At 39.7% G+C, this 16974-nt stretch overlaps 2 protein-coding genes across 3 annotated transcripts in view; both read right to left on the minus strand.

The window, feature by feature from the left end:
* The window catches only part of gaa (alpha glucosidase), a 66811-nt gene extending 62642 nt beyond the window's left edge, over positions 1–4169 (minus strand). Inside the window, exon 1 of the mRNA XM_028818591.2 lies at positions 4073–4169. The gene's annotated coding sequence lies outside the window, so the exon portion shown is untranslated. The remainder of the gene's footprint in view (positions 1–4072) is intronic.
* A 2940-nt stretch (positions 4170–7109) lies between these two features.
* ccdc40 (coiled-coil domain containing 40) overlaps positions 7110–16974 on the minus strand; it is a 49784-nt gene continuing 39919 nt past the window's right edge. For both annotated transcript variants that reach the window (XM_051936497.1, XM_051936498.1), the window contains exons 15-19: positions 16225–16316; positions 12696–12816; positions 12401–12589; positions 8157–8315; positions 7110–7624 (exon numbers count right to left, since the gene is read on the minus strand). In XM_051936497.1, the coding sequence (XP_051792457.1) occupies positions 7373–7624; positions 8157–8315; positions 12401–12589; positions 12696–12816; positions 16225–16316 (813 nt within the window). In that variant the 3' untranslated portion in view covers positions 7110–7372. The remainder of the gene's footprint in view (positions 7625–8156; positions 8316–12400; positions 12590–12695; positions 12817–16224; positions 16317–16974) is intronic.

Raw genomic sequence — 16974 nt, forward strand, 5'->3', positions numbered from 1 at the left:
ACAACATAAAAGAGCTTATGAAGCCTTGAACCGAAAAAACCAAGATCTCAGAGATCGTAAAAAAAAAAAAAAGGAGGTAATGTCGTTTTACTCGCTGTAGATTTTACTCAAACATTACCAGTTATTCCACGAGGGAGACCAGCAGATGAACTCAACGCGTGTTTAAAATCCATGCTTCTCCCACGCTCGGTTATATGTCGCGTGTTCTCGGGTAGGTACACCAAAAAATGTATACATTTAAGCATGTAATGGGCAAAGAAAAAATGAGGTATACCCGAAGGCACTGCAGTAGTACTTAATGTAACTTTACTTCTTAAATGTTAATGTTTTACTGTTTAATAATTTATACGCTTCTTATATGTTGTTCAAATTCTTTTATCAAAATACCACTGACAGCGCAATGCACGATAACATGGAGTGAATACACCATACGCATCCGCCCACGGCTGCCCTGCTGTGCGCAGATAGGAGTTGATTCTACAATAAAATAAAATAAAGATAAAAAGAGTAAAACAATCATCACCCATAAACCGTGTGTGTGTGTATATATGTGTATATATATATATATATGTTGATATGTGGATGTGTATATGTATATATATATATATATATATATGTAGATATGTATATATATGTGTATATGTATATGTATATATATGTTTATATGTGTGTGTGTGTATTTTATATATATAAAACACAGCAACACTCATAACAATGACAACACAATTACATTGACAATCATGTTACGTTATTTTTAAAATGTTTCCTTTTTTTTTCATAACCTCTTTAACACACTACTTCTCCGCTGCGAAGCGCGGGTATTTTGCTAGTTACTTATAAAACGGAAAGTACGTACGACCACGCGATATGGAAATTACTTATAAAACGGAAAGTACGTACGACCACGTGATATGGAAATTACGTATAAAACGGAAATTACGTACGACCACGCGATATGGAAATTACTTATAAAACGGAAAGTACGTACGACCACGCGATATGGAAATTACGTATAAAACGGAAATTACGTACGACCACGCGATATGGAAATTACGTATAAAACGGAAATTACGTACGACCACGCGATATAGAAATTACGTATAAAACGGAAATTACGTACGACCACGCGATATGGAAATTACGTATAAAACGGAAATTACGTACGACCACGCGATATAGAAATTACGTATAAAACGGAAATTACGTACGACCACGCGATATGGAAATTACTTATAAAACGGAAAGTACGTACGACCACGCGATATAGAAATTACGTATAAAACGGAAATTACGTACGACCACGCAATATGGAAATTACTTATAAAACGGAAAGTACGTACGACCACGCGATATGGAGATTACATATAAAACGGAAATTACGTATGACCATGCGATATGGATATTACGTATGACCACGCAATATGGAAATTACGTATAAAACGGAAATTACATATGACCACGCGATATGGAAATTACATATAAAACGGAAATTACGTATGACCACGCGATATGGAAATTACGTATAAAACGGATATTACGTACGACCACGCGATATAGAAATTACGTATAAAACGGAAATTACGTATGACCATGCGATATGGAAATTACGTATAAAACGGAAATTACGTACGACCACGCGATATGGAAATTACATATAAAATGGAAATTACGTATGACCACGTGATATGGAAATTACGTATGACCACGCGATATGGAAATTACGTATAAAACGGAAATTACGTATGGCCACGCGATATGGAAATTACGTATAAAACGGAAATTACGTATGACCACGCGATATGGAAATTACGTATAAAATGAAAATTACTTATGACCACGCAATATGGAAATTACGTATGACCACGCGATATGAAAATTACGTATAAAACGGAAATTACGTATGACCACGCGATATGGAAATTACGTATGACCACGCGATATGGAAATTACGTATGACCACGTGATATGGAAATTACGTATAAAACAGAAATTACGTATGGCCACGCGATATGGAAATTACGTATAAAACAGAAATTACGTATAAAATGAAAATTACGTATGACCACGCAATATGGAAATTACGTATGACCACGCGATATGGAAATTACGTATAAAATGGAAATTACGTATGACCACGCGATATGGAAATTACGTATAAAACGGAAATTACGTATGGCCACACGATATGGAAATTACGTATGACCACGCGATATGGAAATTACGTATACAACGGAAATTACGTATGACCACGCAATATGGAAATTACGTATAAAATGAAAATTTCGTATGACCACGCAATATGGAAATTACGTATGACCATGCGATATGGAAATTACGTATAAAACGGAAAGTACGTATGACCACAGAACATATTATAATACAGGAACTAATCACTTCATTTGTGGACGCCATTTTTATATCGTCTTTATGAATTGTTATTATTTGTGTGAGAGTTATTTTACTGATATTAAAAAGAAGTAAACACAAACACGCCGAGAAGTTTTATTTATTCGTCCACGTGACTGTCGCGGAAACTGCCACACTGTAACTTTTTTTTAGTTGGCAGTACTTGATAGTAGAAGAGATGAGGAAAACAGCTTTGTGTCTTTCTACTTTTTAACTGCGCCGAGCTGTAAACAACGGGTCGGGCAGCGTCCTCTCTTCTCGCACTATTTGTGACACTTCAAGTTCCCCGTTGGCTCCTGGGAGAGTGGAAATCTTTGCGAATGAGTGTAATCGGCGCCATTGAAGCAGGACTCTGTTGGTCCCTTAAGGTGAGTTTGGGTCACTAAAACCCCGCAACATTCAAGGTTGCTGTTGTGATCAATTATTTTAAGAAGATGGAGAGTTTACATCTAATAAGACGTACAGACCTCTTCATGTAAAGTGTTGGACTTGGGAATTGTTTGGACCTTCTGTCCGTTAAGCACGGAAGGGCAGCGTCCACATTTATCAGAATTATTTTTCTCCTAAATCACAGGCACATAGTGCAAGGTTGTCAGACAGAAATTTGGACGATCACATAGAAAATGTAATTTCTATACCACAGCGGTCGTGTAGCGCCTTTCAAAACGGATCTACTACCAACAGATGATCCAAATACATTTTAGCTGCTGTTAGTAATACTTACCTGTTGTGTTATACCGCCTTTAAAATGTAGTTTACCCCCAAACCACTCCAGTAGTGCTCAATGTATCTTTACTTCATAAAATGTTAATGTTTTACTGTATAATAACTTATAGATTTGCGGTGGGTTGGCACCCTGCCCGGGATTGGTTCCTGCCTTGTGCCCTGTGTTGGCTGGGATTGGCTCCAGCAGACCCCCGTGACCCTGTGTTCGGATTCAGCGGGTTGGAAAATGGATGGATGGATGGATAACTTATAGACTACATTTTATTTTTTTCCTTTGCACTCAGTGAGCGAAGCCACTGGGTAATCAACTAGTTAATGATAAAACAAGCAGGACTGCTACGCCCATTTTTCACTTTTATTCGAATGCAACTTCAGATACGAATAAATAATGGGCTCGCTGCACAGCCTTACGGGGATTTATGCAGAGCAATGCAGCGGCTCACCGTCTCTCCCTGGTAGTAGTGGGGGTCCGTGCGGAGCTTTCTGGTTCTCCTCGTCTTCGCGTCGACTGCTCCGCTCACACATGAAATCCTCTCAGCTGTCGTCTACACCCTAGCGAATGTCGCCGCGTGTCTCCCGATGGCTTCAAACCTTTTACGAGTTGTGACCGGCAACAATAGCTGGGAATAATGTCTGCCCGAGGTGTTAAAGCACTCTTTAAAATTTGGATGCGCTCGAAGCGCACACGCAGGTGGGCGAATCGGGGTGGGAGAAGGCACGATCTGCTTTGTGTTATTTCAGACTTCCGATCTCTCGGCGCGTAGCCCTGCCCCGTTTGAACTTTTACATTTGAAAACAATCACAATAAACCGGCACAGACTCGAATCGACGCAGGTCAAAGTCCACCCAGCAGCAGACTGTTGAGTGGAGGGAGGGGTGGGACGCTTCGCCCTGAAGGTTAAACTGACACAGTTTACTTTATACGAGGATTCATTCTCACCTGCAAGACTGTCAGAAGAGGCCACCCGCACTTTGTGAACATGCAGCAAACTGCGACATCGTAACAGAGTCTTCTTCAAAGCTGGAGAACTCGCGACTTCCGGATTGCACGAGTGCGCCTCTAGTGGCGAAAGCAGCCATTACCGCCAAGACCGGAGGCGACGTTTCCAGAATTAGCCCAAAGTAGATAAGGTAGACAGATGTGAAAGGCGCTATAATGTAGCTATAAAAGGCATTATGTAATAGATCGATAGATAGATATACTTTATTTGTCCCCAGGGGAAATTTGGCTTTTTACAAAAGCTCATTAAATTAATAAATAAAGAGTTAAATACACGCACACAATGGTCTAAAAACATACACTGGAATGACTGTAAAGAAAGAAAATTAAAAAGAAAACTTCTTGTATATAGATAGATGTTAAATGCACTATATAATGCATAGATAGATATGAAAGACTAGATTGATAAATATAACAGGCACTATATAATACATACGTAGTTAAACATATATGACAGACACTATGTGATATAAAGGTATTTTTATTTAAAAAAACAAACTTTATTAAGTTAATTACAAAACCACAAGATTTAACCATAGAAAAATATTTTTTATATTTCCACAAGCATGACATCGTGGCTCTCATTCTTCATTAGATAGATAGATAGATAGATAGATAGATAGATGCAAAAGGCAGTATATAATGATAGATAGATTGATAGATGTGAAAGAAAATATATAATAAAATATAGATAGATATGAAATGCACTATATAATAGATCAGTGATTCCCAAACTCGGTCCTGGGGACCCCCTGTGGCTGCAGGTTTTTGTTCCAACCAACGTCTGTTTTTCATTGGACTCTTAGCCTAATTAATGAGTCATTATTTCCCAGTTTCTGTGTTTTGGAGTCAATGTAGAAATTACAAAACTAAGTTAGGTAGATTTTTATTAAAATGTGATAAGTAGTTATATGGGGAATATATGGTTTTTTTTAAGTTCTAAGCAATATTTTCAACCTGATTTTCATTCTGCTTTTCAAAGTGTTCTGGTAATTTAATTATTTATTTAATAATTAGCAGAGCGGGTCTGACAATCATTGCTGCTTTCATCATCCTGGGTGTCTGCTATGCTGGTTGTTAATTGTCACTATTAGGGTTAAATGAAGGGAGCAAACTACACAGGAAAAGGGAAAAATAACAGGAAAACAACAAAAGAGAGTTACGCATTTATGACTTTAGAAAAAAATAGAGATATTTCTAAATGTCTTATAAATGTAAAAAACATACTGTTGTGTTTTTCTGAATGCAGAATAAGAGAAAAGTGAAAAAGACCAGCTAATTAAATGAGATCAGTTGTTATCAATTATTATCACCAACTGTGAATCTGGTTGGAACAAAAACCTGCAGCCACAGGGGGTCCTCAGGAATGAGTTTGGGACCCACTGGAATAGATAGATAGATGAACATGAAAGGCACTATATAATAGATAGATAGATAGATAGATAGATAGATAGATAGATAGATAGATAGATTCGGAAGGCACTATATAATAGGTATATAAATAGATCATAGGAAAGGCACTATATAATAGATAGATGTGAAAGCACTATATAATAGATAGATAGATAGATGTGAAAGGCACTATATGATAGATAGATAGATAGATAGATAGATAGATAGATAGATAGATAAATATGAAAGGCACTATATGATAGATAGATAGATGTGAAAGGCACTATATGATAGATAGATTGATGTGGAAGGCACTATATAATAGTTATATAGATAGATCATAGGACAGGCACTATATAATAGATAGATAGATAGATAGATAGATAGATAGATAGATAGATAGATGTGAAAGGCACTATATAATAGATAGATTCAAAAGGCACTATATAATGATAGATAGATTGATAGATGTGAAGGACACTATATAATAAAATATATATAGATATGAAATGTACTATATAATAGATAGATAGATGGACATGAAAGGCACTATATAATAGGAAGATGATAGATAGATAGATAGATAGATAGATAGATAGATAGATAGATAGATAGATAGATAGATAGATAGGATAGATGAAAGGCACTATATAATAGATAGATAAATAGATAGACAGACAGCACTTTATTCGTCTCTACTGTATCTAATATCAGGTAGCACAGCAAACGACACCCAGCTGTTCTTCCATCTGTTGCTGCTCTGGTTAGCAGGAGGCCGATGCAAATTCCAGTAGATTTAGACAAAAGGCAGACCCCAAACATGGACAGGGTGTAACATTGTCACTTGCTACAGACTCATGCTGACAATGAACCTAACAGGAAACTTGCGTGGACACGAGGACATAAGAAATTTGACCAATGAGAGGAGACCATTCAGCGCATTTGTCTCCCGATTGATAGCTCAGCTGTCTCCATATCTCATGCAGATTCCTTGTAAAGGAGGTCCAGGTTTCTGCTTCAACTCCATGTCTCACTAGTTTGTTCCAGGTTACCATAACTCTTTTCATAAAGGTGTCCTTCCAGGCTTCAGTACCTAAGCGCACTTCCCGTTAATTTCCAATGACGATTCACCGTTAAGCTGAAAGAATTCTGTAGGATCTACTTTGTCGATGCCTCGGAGGATTTTAAAGACCTCATTTGGTCCCCATGCTGTCTCCTCAGGTTTAACTCTCTGAGTCTGTCATATGTAGGACGTGTCCTCAAGCCCTGAGATGCTCCTGGTTGTTCTCCTCTGCACAGCTTCATGTGCTGCTATGTCTTTCTTGTAGTGTGATAACCAGAACTGCTCACGACACTCCAGATGTGGTCTCACCAGTTCATTACATAGTCTGAGTGTAACATCCCTCGATTTCTATTCAACGTTCTTTAATATCATAACCTAACATTTTATTTGATTCACTTAGATGATGTAAACGCTTTGTCACGTAAACCCCTAAACGCTCTTCTGGGGTTCACTTCAGAAAGTGCAGCCTCGCACAGCCTGCTGTATACACAATGGCACAGACACATACAGATTTTTTTTTCTTTTTATTCAGCAATTCCAAAAAAACCAAAAAATCAAATTCTATTTCCATGTTCCTATTCCAGTTCCCTCCACTCTCCAACATCCACCTTCTGGATGGGCCCCCAGGCCCTCACAAGGCCCATTCACTCACAGTGATGGCCGATTAACATAACACCCTGTAACTTGGGCTGTGAAAGGAAACCAACTCTGTGCTGATTGTGGAAAATGGACATCCGGGCATAAACTCTTTTATTTTGTATGACTTTTTCGACATGACGTCGGTGCTAAAAAGTCCCCTCTAGTCCCTCTTGCCTTGCAGCCAGGGCCAGTGTGACCTTACGGAGTGCCCCCTGGAGCTCGGGGTACTCGTAGCAAACGCGGTCCACGATGGTGCTGATGGTATGAATGCGATCTTCTTGTTTATGAGCCTCCGCCTCTAGAGCTTGTTTCGTTTTAACCAGGGGAGTGTACTTTCCATCTTTGACGGCCTGCAGATGTTTCTGACGAGCCTGATATGTTAGGATCTGGGAGAAGTTCTGGAAAAGAAAAAGAGAAAACCATTGACAACTGCGGTCGACCAGTAGCAGACAGGGGATTTTACAAAAGAAATGCAATGTGGGGCGTTGTAATCGAGGGATCAGCGCTGGTCAGTCCATTAGGTGACATTGGGGGTCGCCTAGGGTGCCATCAGCTGAGGGGTGCCATTTATAAAAGTTTAGGGTACCGCACTCCGTTCAGCAGGTTTTGCTCCCTCTTCCCAAAGAAATCTCACTGCACACGATGGTCAAGGAAGGTGCAGTCCTGTTTGTTCATTTAAACTTGGCTTCTACTAGACTGACGGCAGAGCGCTACGCCGGGTGTGTTCAAACTACCCATAAGCCATTGCCAAAGTGTCGTACTGTGCCAGCTTCTACCCACCGCGGTTACCGTGTCACTTTCAGATTGCCTTTGCTTTTTGATTTACCCTCGTATGTGATTCAGAAAGAGAGATGGAGTCATTCTTCACAAGGTTACTGTATGATATCATTAAGTGAAGGATAGAAGCCTTTCCGAGAATGCCATGCTCACCCTGTCCTTTTTGTCTTGCAGTCGCTTGAAGTTCATCACCAGTGTCTCCAAAGCGGCCTGCAGCTGGGCGATCTGGTTCTGCTTCTCGTCTAGTGTCCTGCTTAATGACCGCTGGCTGTCCTGGAACTCCTGTATTTCACCGTCACACTCTGCGGCTTGCTTTAAAAAGAAGAACATAGAATTAGTTCTAAGCGCTGTCATGGACGTGGCTAACAAAACAAATGACGTGTGACTTCAGCCACTAAAACAAAAGTGAAACGGAGCAGCACCTCAAGTTGGGTCAGTAAAGACAGCAAAGCGATCTGCGCTTGTGGAGTTTACAGGAGTTTGGAGTTATTAAGAAAGCCAGTATTACTCTGTAACAGTGCCCCCTACTGGTGCCACCGAGCAAAACGTAGGCTGGAAAACATCAACTAGAAGAGTTTAGCATCTAAACTAGAGTCGCTAGCAAAACATTCAACCTTTCTATTTTTATGTTTTCATTTACTGTTTTTCAGTCAAATGATATAAGAAACCAAAATATATTTTAAGTTTTTATATGAATGAGGTTTGATAAACACACTGAAACAGTGATTTTGTATCTATCTATCTATCTATCTCTCTATCTCTCATATACTGCCTTTCATATCTATCTATCTACAGTATCTATGTAACTAGGGGGCTCCGCCCCCTACTCGTTTCGCTCGCCAATCCCTGGTCTTGGGTACCTGAAATAGATTTGAAAGAGATTATTTATCTCCATCAGTTGTGGTTTTTCGTTTTGAACCCGTGCCTGCTTTGCTTCCGCAGTTTCAGATGCGCGTTGTAGGCGCCTGCATTCATTGATCTTATCCAGGTGGGCTCGTGTTTGTATCGTTGAGCAGTATTGTGTTTGAATTTGGTGTAAAGCGTTCAGCGGTTTGTACAATCCCAAGCAGCCCATTATTCCTAACATCACTCCGCAGTAGTGCCACTCACAATATGGTGGTGACGCCTGCGCCTTTGTATAATCTTTGTGGACCTGTGGGGCCTCCGTAGCCTTTCACGTTTGACTCTGGGGTGCAGCGCAGAATCCTCTTTTTTGTGTGGTTGTGTCATTAGTGGTAGCTATGGGCGTGTTGTTGCTTCATTTCTCATTCACGTTAGTTGAGCTCTTTCGTTCTTGGGCCGTGACTCCTTCGTTCGCGGTGGATACGACTTCGCTTGCGGTTTATGAGACACGTGCCTGCGCAGTACGTCTCATGGTCCCACCGCCGTGTCCCTGCGTCCATATCCGGTTTATTCTCGGTTAGTAATATGGATCCTGCCTACTATACTAAATTAATTCTATATCATATAGTGCCTTTCATATCTATCTATGTCTATCTATCTATGTAATCCTGCCTACTACACTAAATTCTATCTATCTATCATATAGTGCCTTTCATATCTATCTATCTATCATTATATAGTGCCTTATCTATCTATCTATCTTTATATAGTGCCTTATCTATCTATCTATCTATCTATCTATCTATCTATCTATCTATCTATCATTTTATAGTGCCTTATCTATCTATCTATCTATTATATATTGCCTTATTTATCTATCTATCATAATATAGTGCCTTATTTATCTATCCATCTATCATTATATAGTGCTCTTATCTATCTATCTATCTATCTATCTATCTATCTATCTATCTATCTATCTATCATATAGTGCCTTTCATATCTATCTATCTATCTATCTATCTATCTATCTATCTATCTATCTATCTATCTATCTATCTATCTATCTATCTATCATATAGTGCCTTTCATATCTATCTATTATATAGTGCCTTATTTATCTATCTATCTATCATTATATAGTGCTCTATCTATCATATAGTGCCTTTCATATCTATCTATCTATCTATCTATCTATCTATCTATCTATCTATCTATCTATCTATCTATCTATCTATCTATCTATCTATCTATCATTATATAGTGCTCTATCTATCTATCATATAGTGCCTTTCATATCTATCTATCTATCTATCTATCATATAGTGCCTTTCATATTTATGTATCAATCTATTATATAGTGCCTTTCATATACTGTAGATATGTCTAGAGAATAAACCTCCAAGTTTTCCAAATGGTGTCTTTTAAAGTGTGACTAAATGTTTGTCAATTCCAATTTGGACCAGCAGAGGGTGCTTGATATTTTAATCGCATGCTAGGCTCCTTGCGCTTGACTTTTACAATATGCAGGGTGACTTTTACAGTTGATTTGCTCCTATAAATGTTCTAAAGTCACTTCACACATTCTGAAGTAGAGCATAACAAAGCTGTCTGAACGCCTGTGTATTATTTGAGCCGCTACTTCAATGTTACATTCATGTGTGTGCTAATCTGTTGTACTGTATAATAAAACGCTAAAGTCTGTACGTCTGGCCCCTCAGAGCAATCTGATTGGTCAGTTTTGCTTGGATGATGCGACAAAAGAGGAAATGTGAGTGTGAGACACACGAGGAACGAGAGTCACCTTCAAAGACAGACAAGTATAAAAGTGGACAGGATGTGACAAAGCCTCCCTGAGAATAATGACAGAGTCAGAGAAGGGGGAATGAGGGAGGGAGCATCGGTGAAAAAAATTCACACGTGCGCAAACACAGAAGAAAGTGAATCAAAGTGCACGTAGAGATAGAATAATTAAAAACTTTTCCTATTACCTGTCTTTGACAGATAGTGTTGTTAGGAAGTAATAAAAAGGCTTAACTAAGTGGTCCTCAAGTTCAATATTTAAAGATATGGCCAAAAAAGCACATGTGTGAATTTTATTTGCATGTAAATATACGGCACCAGCACACATTACTCAAGGAAAAAGATGAATGAAACAATTCAAAGAAAGACTGAACCATTTATGTGTGAAACTGGTCGGAATGAAAACCCGCAGCCACAGTGGTACCCCAGGACTGAACTTGGGGACCCCTGCTGTGAGGTGCCATGTATCATACGTGAAAATATCCCATAATTGAACACTTTTAAAAAAACAAATCTGTCCAAAAAGCACGGAACCAACCGGCAATTCTTCGGCAGCCTTTTACCTTTTGATTGCTCACTGTGATGGGCAGCCTTGGCCATTACCCAGCTGGGGCGCCTGCTGGATGGATGGACTGGTAGGGGGGGGAGAGAGAGCATCTGCAGTGCACTACCACCCCAAGGACACTAGAGGGCAGCCCTCCTGGCACCACGGATTCTTGCAGGGCATGCTGGGACTTGGAGTTTGGTATAGCCCTGTTGGGTTCCCTTGGGGGGCCACCAGGGGGAGCTGCAGAGCCCTACAGTGGACTTCCAGCACACCTGGGAGTGATTCCAGGTAATATAATACTGATGAGCCACCGGGAGCGGAATAAAAGGAGCCGCCTCACTGCATTCGAGGAGAAAGGAAGAAAGAAAGAAAGAAAGAAAGAAAGAAAGAGGACTAAGCTTTTCTCTTGTGGACGTTGTGCTCTTGTGGGGATCGTAGAATGCGCCTCCCCACCTATAAATAAAGGTGTGCTGTGTGGCAACTAGAACATTTGAGCACTCTAGACGAGAACAGGCCATTCAGCCCAACAAAGCTCTCCAGTCCTATCCACTTATTTCTTCCAAAAAAACATCAAGTCAAGCTTTGAAAGACCGTAAGGTCTTACTGTCCACCACACTACTTGGTCGCTTATTCCAAGTGTCTATCGGTCTTTGTGTAAAGAAAAACTTCCCTAAAAAACTTCACAAGTTTCCAGCTGTGTCCCCGTGTTCTCGATGAAAATCACGGTCTCAATCCACTGGACTAATTCCCTTCACCATTTTAAACACTTCACTCAGGTCTCCTCTTCATCTCCTGTAAAGGCTCAGCTCTTTTAATCTTTCCTCATAACTCAACTCCTGTATCCCTGAATCAGCCTGGTTGCTCTTATCTGGACCTTCTCCAGTGCTGTTGTGTCCTTTTTCTGTAGCCTGGAGACCAAAACTGCACACAGGACTCCAGATGAAGCCTCACCAGTGTGTTATAAAGGTTGAGCAGAACCTCCTGTGACTTGTACTCCACACATCAAGGCGCTATATAACCTGACATTCTGTTTGCCTTCTCAATGGCTTCTCAACACTGTCTGGAAGTCGATAGTTTAGAGTCCACTACGACTCCTAAATCCTTCTCATAAGGTGGACTCTCGATTTTCAGACCCCCCCATTATTGTCCTGCCTGTCTGTGTTGGAGTTAGGGTGGCTGTATGCACCCCGGTGGTCCACATCACCTTTTGTGTTTCGTGAATCTTCTTCTGCAGCAGATGCAGCGTGCTGTGGAAGGCGCCTTGTGTCAGTTGCTTCTTCTCCATTTTGGCCTGGACCTCACCCCTGGTGACGATGGTCTCTCGACGGGCGACCACCGCCTCCATTTCCCTGATCAGCTTCTCCTGCTGCTTCATCAGCTGTCCGTACCGAACCTGCAGGGTGGTCACGACATTTTTGAGGACACTCAAAAATAGGGAAACTGTCCTGCTGTGGTGTAGTCAAACTGGGCTAAAGTGGCTGTGAACATTAGTGGCTCACCTCCATTCTATGAATTTCAGACTTCATGGTGCGAATTTCCCCTTGGCCGACATCAGAATCAACAGCCGCTCGTGTCTCCTTTGCCAGTTGCGTCTTCTTCTCCCATAGCATAATCTGCCGCCTAAAAGATGCCAAGTGTTAAAGAAGAGTTGATGCCTCATCGCTTTAACTTCCACAACAATTTTCAATATTATTGATTTTATTGCTTCATTTATTTAGTAATTTACGTTACTCTACTAACATTTAGGCAGTGGTTTCATTTCTTCGCTTTCTTATATTAAAAACTGTCTACGGGTAAACAGAGGACCATGTTGTACCAGACTGAGAGAGAGAGAGAGGCAGGAATTATTTTTTGTTAAAGCCAGAAGATAAGAACGTTGAGCTTCATGTTCTGTATGAAAATATTCTGTTGAAATAAATGTTGTTGTTATGAGACGTTAACCAGAAAACAGGGAAAAAAACTGTAACTGGATTCTTGCCCGGGATGGGGTTCAGATTCTTTTTTTGATGTCTCTTCTGTTCATTCTCGACTCTTATTCATGTTGATTACGTGCATCGTTCTTTACTCTCAATTTTGTTTTTGTATGTAAGCCGCCTCTGTTATGTTCCATGTGTTTTATGGGAGGTCCCACCAAGTGGCCGGACCATCCGCCCTATAAAACCAGAGGGTCTCCCACAGTTCCAGGCACTTCATTTCGAATGCACTTTGGAGTGGTGAGTTCCTGTGCTTTTTGTCCATTTCGTGTGCTTTAGTGATTTACTGCATTTTTAACATTTCGTTCGCCTTACATTTCAACGGTTCTTGGGATTTCGTATTGGGACTTTTCTTCACCTTGGATTGCTTTGCTGGCAGCTCCTTTGTCTTTTTGTGCTCTATGGATTGTTTTTTAGAGTCTTTAAAAATAAATATTTCATTTTATAAAGATTCTACATGGCCTTTTTTACATCCAGCCAGGGTTTTTGACAGGATTTCCCCCAATAGTAGGCATTTTTGGAAGTGTTTTTGGGACTCATGTGCTTTGGAACTCCCAATCATAACACCAGGAAATCAAAATGCATGACTGTCAAAACAAAAATGATGAAAACGCTACATTTGTTTGTTGGGAACAATCCTTATGTTTTTCTCCGTAAACTCGGATGCTTTAGAAAGTCCAGAGAAGAGTGACAAGGCTGATTCCAGGGCGACAGGGGATGAATTATGAGGGGAGATTAAAAGAGCTGAGACTAAACAAAGGACATTAAGAGAAGACTTAATGATTGAAGTGTTTATGACAGGAATTAGTCGAGTGGATCAAGACGGTGACTTTAAAATGAGTTCATCAAGAACATGGGGACACAGTTGGAAACTTGTGAAGGGTAAATTCCACACAAATATTAGGAAGGTTTAATTCACACGGAGAACCACAGACACACAGGATAAGTGACCAAGTAGTGTGGTAGGCAGGAGGACTTTAGGGACTTTTAAAACTCGACTTGATGCTATTTGGGAAGAATTAAGTGGACAAGACTGACAAGTTTAATGAAACTGAATAGCATATTCTCGTCTAAACCTTTTTAATGTTCTAAAGTGCACAACGTGACAGTGACATCACATGCTGCACATTCCCAGGTCGTGTCTGTTGTGCTAGAAATGACTGGCAAAGATATTTTTGAGTAGGGCTGTGACATAAGATGTAGTTAAAACGTAGAACAGGGGTTAAAACCAAGAAATCAAAAAAAAAAATCAATGTCAGAATGGAAACAAGGGTCGAAAATCAAGGGCAAAACATTTCAAAGCTAAGGGTCAGCACTAAAAAGTGTGGAAGAAAAATGAAACTTATGGTGCATAAGTGTTTTGGTGTGCGTCCCACATTAACATTGTGAATTTCCCCTTGGGGATTAATAAAGTATCTATCTATCTATCTATCTATCTATCTATCTATCTATCTATCTATCTATCTATCTATCTATCTATCTATCTATCTATCTATCTATCTATCTATCTATCTATCTAATCCTGCCTACTATACTAAAATAAAATTAATTCTATCTATCTATCTATCTAATCCTGCCTACTATACTAAAATAAAATTAATTCTATCTATCTATCATATAGTGCCTTTTATCTATCTATCTAATCCTGCCCACTATACTAAAATAAAATAAATTCTATCTATCTATCTATCTAATCCTGCCTACTATACTAAAATAAAATTAATTCTATCTATCTATCTTAGTGCCTTTTATCTATCTATTTAATCCTGCCTACTATACTAAAATTAAATTAATTCTATCTATCATATAGTGCCTTTATCCATCTATCCATCCATCTATCTATCTATCCATCTATCTAATCCTGCCTACTATACTAAAACTAAATTAATTGTATCTATCTATCTAATCCTGCCTACTATACTAAAAGTAAATTAATCTATCTATCTATCTATCTATCTATCTATCTATCTATCTATCTATCTATCTATCTATCTATCTATCTATCTATCTATCTATCATATAGTGCCTTTTATCCATCTATCTATCTATCTATCTATCTATCTATCTATCTATCTATCTATCTATCTATCTATCTATCTATCTATCTATCTATCTATCTAATTCTGCCTACTATACCAAAATTAAATTCTATCTATCTATCTATCTATCTATCTATCTATCTATCTATCTATCTATCTATCTATCTATCTATCTATCTATCTATCTATCTATCTATCTATCTATCTATCTATCTATCTAACAAATGGGATCAATCTTAGAAGCAGTATAACAACAACAACAATTTATCAAATTTATAAAAGGGTTAATAAATGTTAGAAACTTGTTCAAGTATATCAGGAAACTAGATAAAGGTCAAGTGAACAACAAAGAGAGGATTCATCTCCTTAGCATTCGACCCGAGAGTCTCTCAGACTGTGAAAACTGCTAAAAGCGTTTGTCCTGAGCATCACTAGGGCAGCTGTATAGACGCGTCATGCATAAGCATTACACAAGAGGATTACTCGGGCTGTAAAAGTGCCAGCAGCGTTAGTTTCGAGCGTTGCTAGGGAAACGATATAGGTGCATCTTGTATAAGTGACAGGCCCGAGTGTTACTCAGACAGCAGTGTAGACGCGTCTTCTCCTAGCCTCCTACTCTGTATGTCGAGTCCCTCAGAGCAATCTGATTGGTCAGTTTGGCTTTGATGCAAGTGTGAGACACATGAGGACGAGAAACATAATGGCCTCATAATGGCGTCTCGTAAGAAGAGTTTTTCTGCAGCCCAGGTGTTGCACACTCTTGACAGCGATATGAGCAGTGATGACGAAGTGAATCCGCCTTCGGGCATTGAAACTGAAATGGACAGTGAAATCAAAAGTGAAGAATATCCTTCCTAAGCCTCTTTTTCTATTTCAAAGCATTCCAATATACTGTACATCAAATATAAAGAAACCAATCGCAACAAACATCCTGGCTAACATCTCCAGAGTTTAAATTCCTTTGTACAAGGCCATGAGCGGAGCAACACAATCATTTCAGAAACGTGACAACTCACTCGGCCTCCACGAGGCTGTTCAGCAGCCTGTCCTTCTCTTCTTGAACACTTTCCAGCTTCACTTTTATTTCAATCGATTCCCTTTCAGATTCCTGAAGAAAAAAAAAATAAATCTTTACAGTGGCATCTTTCAAAATAACGAAATTTAAAAATGTTGCATTTTCCAAGAATTGCTTCTGCCATCTTTCATAAAGGGGTGTCACACACGTGCGCATGGGAGGCAGCTGCAGGACTCACAAAGGGATAATTCCATGCCAGTCCAGGGGGTGGCAGAGTGCACTGATCCTTCCTCTTTTTCATCGGCAGACCAACCATGAGAAATTTCGCCCGGAAATCGATGGCCTCACTTCCGGTTCCGGGCCCGATGATGTCACTTCCAGGTCCATATTCCAATGACATCACTTCCAGTTCCATAACCCCCAATGGTGACATCACTTCTAGTTCCGACTCCCCGATGAAGTCATTTCTGGTTCTGGGCCCGATGACATCACTTCCTGTTCCTGCCACGATGACATCACTTCCCCTGCCTGGCTTTAAAACTGCCATGTTTGCCCATCTCTAGTGTTCTGTGTTGGCCTGAAGTCTGTTAAGACTTGTACCATTCTGAACCACAAACAGTCCGTTTTGGCAGCCTCTCTCATATATGTGGCTGCCCCCGAAAACCTCTCTGTGTCGTGTGGAATCCTTTCACAGTGGTTAATGGACTAAAATGGCCATCAATGGAAATGCTGGGGTGGAGGAAGAGTGCTT

This window comes from Erpetoichthys calabaricus, chromosome 14 (assembly GCF_900747795.2).
Source record: "Erpetoichthys calabaricus chromosome 14, fErpCal1.3, whole genome shotgun sequence".
NCBI lineage: Eukaryota > Metazoa > Chordata > Cladistia > Polypteriformes > Polypteridae > Erpetoichthys > Erpetoichthys calabaricus.